The 5,339-nt window shown below is 27.6% G+C and overlaps 1 protein-coding gene across 3 annotated transcripts in view; it reads left to right on the top strand.

Moving 5' to 3' along the window:
• The first annotated feature begins 226 nt into the window (after positions 1-226).
• Scm (Polycomb protein Scm) overlaps positions 227-5,339 on the top strand; it is a 66,711-nt gene continuing 61,598 nt past the window's right edge. The window contains exons 1-2 of one of the 3 annotated variants that reach the window (XM_016070190.4): positions 227-616; positions 4,564-4,623. In XM_016070190.4, the coding sequence (XP_015925676.1) occupies positions 4,599-4,623 (25 nt within the window). In that variant the 5' untranslated portion in view covers positions 227-616; positions 4,564-4,598. Of the gene's footprint in view, positions 617-4,001; positions 4,055-4,563; positions 4,641-5,339 lie in introns of those variants that run through there. The other 2 variants (XM_087155633.1, XM_071188096.2) reach the window with 2 other exon arrangements.

Genomic DNA, 5,339 nt, shown 5'->3' with positions numbered 1-5,339 from the left:
AGTTTTGGAACTCTTTGTAGTGTTTTACTTATAGCTCACTTTGCAATTGAGTAAGAATGAGTGACCACCAATGAGTGTTTCACCAATCAGAGTTTCATTCGCTCTCGCCGGCAATCATAAGTGCGTGAATCGCATGCAGTGAGATTGACTTGTTATTTTTACGCGCATAAAAAATAGACATAAAAACGCATGCGCAGAAAATCATGGCTCTTGGATAATTTTATCCAATCAGAACATGGGTCTGTATAGAGCGTAGCATACTTATTGTGTCTTTATTTTTATTTACTAGATGCCGGTTGTGTGCTTTGAAAACTGAAAACAAAACAATGTTGTCAATCTAAATAGCATTGTCTACAATATGAAAAATCGAGTTGACTCATGAAAACAAATCATCGAATATAATTTTTATTTTATATCTTATTTATGTGTGTTGATCAAATTAAAAACCGAATAAAATTGTCTGCATTTGATTTACACGTGTAAATGAATTAATAATTGTTAAAAAAAGAAACTAATGTAATTAAGAGTGATCTTGAAGTAAAATCTGATTATACTTTGGGTATTTTTTCATTTGAATTAATTACTGAAGAGTAATTTAGTACAACTTCATCAATATGTAAGTTATTGCTTGTACATAATGTTCAATAGTTATTAACCCCCTCAAAACTTCTATTAAAATTAGGAATAAGTGCAAATAATTAATATAAATTTTACAATAAAATCATTTTGATATTCTGAACCAGAACACCATTGACAATTATATATGTCTTTAAGTTATCTTCTTTCATCTATAAATTTGTTTTTTTTTTTGGCAATCTAAGTTTTAGACAGGAACTTATTTTTAAAAATAAGCTACTTTTGAAAATTTACCTGGGTACAAAATTTTTTTTAAGTGATGCATTTTATATGATCTGTTTATAAGTAAAGCAGAAATGAATGCAATATTTCTATCAATAAATTGGAAGCTTTTCCTTAATTCAGTTTTTATACCTACCAAATATTTTAATTTTTTGTGTGAATTTCTTATAGCCTTGATCCATATGTCTGACTTATTTTGTGGAACAGATGTTTTCAAACTTAGCTTAACAGGGGCAGTTTTCTGTATCAATATTTGCCCCAAAAGAGTTGCCAAATCCTTCTGGTGAGAGCCAGTACTGAAAAAAACATCATGGAAGGGGACCATCTTAAAGGGTATAGCCATATACCCTTATAGCCATACCCATCTTATAGCCATATTCACCCAAACTACTGCAAGTACAAAACCCCTTTGGCAATTGAAGATGGTGCAAACATGTACTAATATAGAAATATGTCTAATATATGCAGCATAAAATGTATGTTATAAAGTCTAATTTTAAAATGTAATAAACAAGGCCATTCTTAAAAATTAAAAAGAGAGAGATTTTTCCTCCAGTTTCTATGACTAAGAAAACTATGAGAGTTAATAGGAATTGGTGACTGTTGTGACAGGTACAATCTTCAAATGGCTACAAAGGTTTTTGTATTTGTTTATATTTTTAAAAAATAAATTGAGTATTTCCTAGGAGTCGACAAAAGGTACATCCTTCAAGTTTATCCTCTTCTATGATATTTTTTTCTTCTATTTCTCACATGCCATTCCTGGTTTGTCACCAAAACTTAGCACCTTCATGGGGATATTTCTGTATTGTGATCTGCCACACCAACTACAATAATCAAGACTCTAAATTGTTTTTAAATGAGAAAATCGTTAAAAAAAAAAAAATCAGGCAGAGGTTTGCCCGGGGGTGGCTATGAGCTATACCCTTTGAGTTTGTCCCTTTCTGTGATGTTTCTTGCAGGATGCTGCCTGGAAATTGCCAAGAGTTGGCAATTATTCTAATATAGATCACGATTCCGAAATATCCCCCCCGACGGGATTATTGCTGCAGGTACCAATACTGAAATCTTATCCCCCAAAAAGATGTTGTTGCTGTAGTGTTAAAATTTTTTTTCCTAGAACACAAGTCTTCGTAAAGGGGGGGGGGCAAGCTGAATGAAAAACTAAATTTTATCAATGCTGAAATACTGTGACTTTCAACAGATGTAGGAATGGAGCACTGGGAAATGATCAAATCCGTTTAAAAAATACTAATGAAATCTAATGTATGAATATTGAGTAAGACTATTAAAAGCATGAAAACCTGTTGTGAAGGAGAAAATTAAGAAAAGATTAAAAGAGGTTATTTTAACTTTTGTTAGTATATAATTTTGTTTTCATTTTTGACGAGTATTCTAAAAATATATGTCAAAAACAGTGATTACATCAACCCTTTATCCTGCATTCATATTCTTTTCTTTTTTTTTCATTCACTGAAAATATTTTTATTTATTTTCTAGTTTCAATCTTTTAAGATGACAATATGTTGTACATACATCGATATTATTTAGTAAATTATTGATTAAAAAACTTTGATATTTAAGTTGAAATTACTGAACAATTTTAATATCTAAGTAATAATACTTCATGGAAAACTCTTAGTATGTCATAAGAATTTCCTTTGTATTAGACTAGTGTAATGTTTTAAAAGAATTGAATTTTACTTTACTTTTTTAAATACCCAAACCACATTTTTTAATAGACCAGTGCAATTTATTTTTTTAAAGTTCTGTTTTTTGTCAGATTTAATCATTTCATTAATAGTAATTATTAAGCATATTTTAGCCCCTTGAGTTACGAAGGTCACAAATTTTTATTTAACAAGCAAATTTTAACATAATTGAATTAAGTAAAGAATAAAGTGAGCAAATTCCTCATTGAGTCTAATAATTAAAATTAGACATAAAATGATTTTGTGGTCACCAATAAAATCCAGAATACAGTTGTTTTTCAAAATTGAGTTGTTGTTGTTTTTTAATCTCAATTATGTTAAGTTTTCAAAAAGGTTTTTGTAATTTATTAATTTTGTGTTCTATGAATATATATCAAGAACTTTCAACATAGAAATATATTCATTGATGTACCTAGCTAAAATATGATTTTTTTTTTTTTAAAGTGCTTAAAAAGGTTGTAACTGTTAACTATAGATTATCTGTGTCATTTGCAAAAAAGTTCTTTTTTTTTCCTGTAATGGATTCTTGTAAGATTTAATGATTTAATTTTTTTTCTCAAATTAGTTGCCTAAGGGTGTTCATTGATTTGTAAAGGATTCTTTATTGTTTGGTAATCAAAATACAAATCTTAGCTCAAAAAATTATATGAAACATGTAGTTTGCAGAACTGTTTCAATAATATTTTTGGCATAAAAATTGATATCTTGATATCAAGTATTTGCATCTAAAATTTTCTGGGTTTTTCACTTTGTGTCAAAATTACCTCTGGTAAAATTTTAAAAATCATTCCACATTTACTTAAATACTAACGTTGAGCCCCTTAAAATAATCCAAACAGTTTTTTTCATTAATTGAAGGCTGATCCATTAAATGAAACATGTTTATCTTCCAAGAAACAGGAATACTATGAGTAATTTGTTAACCTTTCAGTATTTAGCTGAATTTTATTGAAAAAAGTTTTTTTTTTTTTTTTTTTTTTTTTTTTTTTTTTTTTAAAAACAGTTCTAAAAGTGTAATTTGAAAACTTATTGTTAATTTTTTTTAAAAAAGTGCTTCAATTCTTTTTTTAGATGCAAGTGCAAAAATATGTGTATTTTTAATATTATTTAGTTTTTTTTACATCCCAAAAATCATACATATAAAAAAAATAAACTATTCAATTACTGAAAATCTAATTCTAAAAATATCTCTAAATTGTAAAGTATTGTCTTTGAACCCAGCAGTTTGGGGCCTAAAGTAAATAAATTTTTTACAAAATAATCAACATAGACCAAAAAGCAAAATCAAAAAACTGAAACAGCATAGCATCTCTTTAAATCAATTGATATTTTATAGTGGTCCACTGTTATATTTGAGCACTGTTTTATTTCATCACTTGTCCCCATGCAAGTTATAATTCAGTTTTTTTTTAGTAAATTAAAGTGTGTGAATCCTACCTGGAATGAACCCTGAAAATTCGTGTTAAGATGGTAAGAGACTCTCAGTGAGTGAAAGCTTCATTTTTATTGCTGGCCAGCTCAAAAAATTACTGGTTACCTTTTTTTTTTTTTACTGCACTACATAATTATGAAAAAATGTGTATAAGACCTAATAAAAAATTACATAAGACCTAAAGAGGTAGGATTGGGAGTAAAAGGGAAAAGCAAACTCTCAATAAGAGGAACTTCTATTTTTATTACTGCACTCCAAATTAGTGATATTCTATCATTCAATCAGGTAAAAATTGAAAGGAAAAGTTAGCAAAAAGAAGAAGAAAATTATATTTACATGATACATCTGGTTTTTTTCTACTTTTTTATAACATTTTTGTTAATAATTAAAATTAATTCTTATTGATTGAAATATCACAATAGATATTTTTGATCTTTTCAGTGAAATCACAGATTAGTTCTTCTTCTGTAAATCTGAATTGTTTTGGATCTTACTTTCTAGCAATCAATGCTTCTTATTTCTTCTGCATTTGATTTACTATTTTGCTTTTATTTTTTCTAGAATATGAGTGTTCGAAGACAAGCCCAGATTTTTAAATGATGGCTGGAGTTACTGGCAAAGGTAGTATTCTTATAAAGGTTAAGATATTTACATAAAGTTTCTAAAAAAATTTCTCAATTAGTTTAGTTTCTCAATTACTCAAGAGATTTTATAAAGAATTTTTTGTTTTAAATAATAACCGTTTACTCATTATTGAATAAAAATTTATTCATCTCTCTCAAGATTTTTATTAAGCTCACACGTGACTTGATTTCAGAAAAGAAAAAGTTAATAAATAAAATATAAAAAATGAATGTGAGAGACTTTTGATGTTGCCAGATGTAAATCCTAATATTTGTGTCAAAATTTTTAAAAATACAAGATTCTAGGGAGATAAAAACCGTTTCAAATTCGATCAGTTATTTAGTCTACAGGGGTTGGACAAAAATATGGAAACACTTCTAAACTAACTATGTTACAATATTTCTTTTAGCAACAAATGTTTTGGAAGATTTTACATGGCAAAACAGTAAGCATAATTTGAAAGATAATGCTTGTAGCTTTTAGAAATGATGTTCTTCTTACCCATGCAAATTTGTATGATCAAAATAAGATGAAGTTAATAACTTGTTTCTAGCTTTAATACCAGAAATTTTGAAATCATTCTATAGGATTGCAATATTTATTTAAGAATGATTTTAAAATTATAGTGGTCTTGAAAATAGAAAAAAAGCTTTTAACTTCCTATCCTTATTTTGTTCAGTGTAAATTTTGCATAGCTGAAAAAAAGACGCTGT

This window comes from Parasteatoda tepidariorum, chromosome 12 (genome assembly GCF_982258835.1).
Source record: "Parasteatoda tepidariorum strain Cologne lab strain chromosome 12, Ptep-v5.0, whole genome shotgun sequence".
NCBI classification, from domain to species: domain Eukaryota; kingdom Metazoa; phylum Arthropoda; class Arachnida; order Araneae; family Theridiidae; genus Parasteatoda; species Parasteatoda tepidariorum.
Note: the sequence above shows the minus strand (reverse complement) of the source record. Positions and strands in the feature narration are given on the sequence as shown.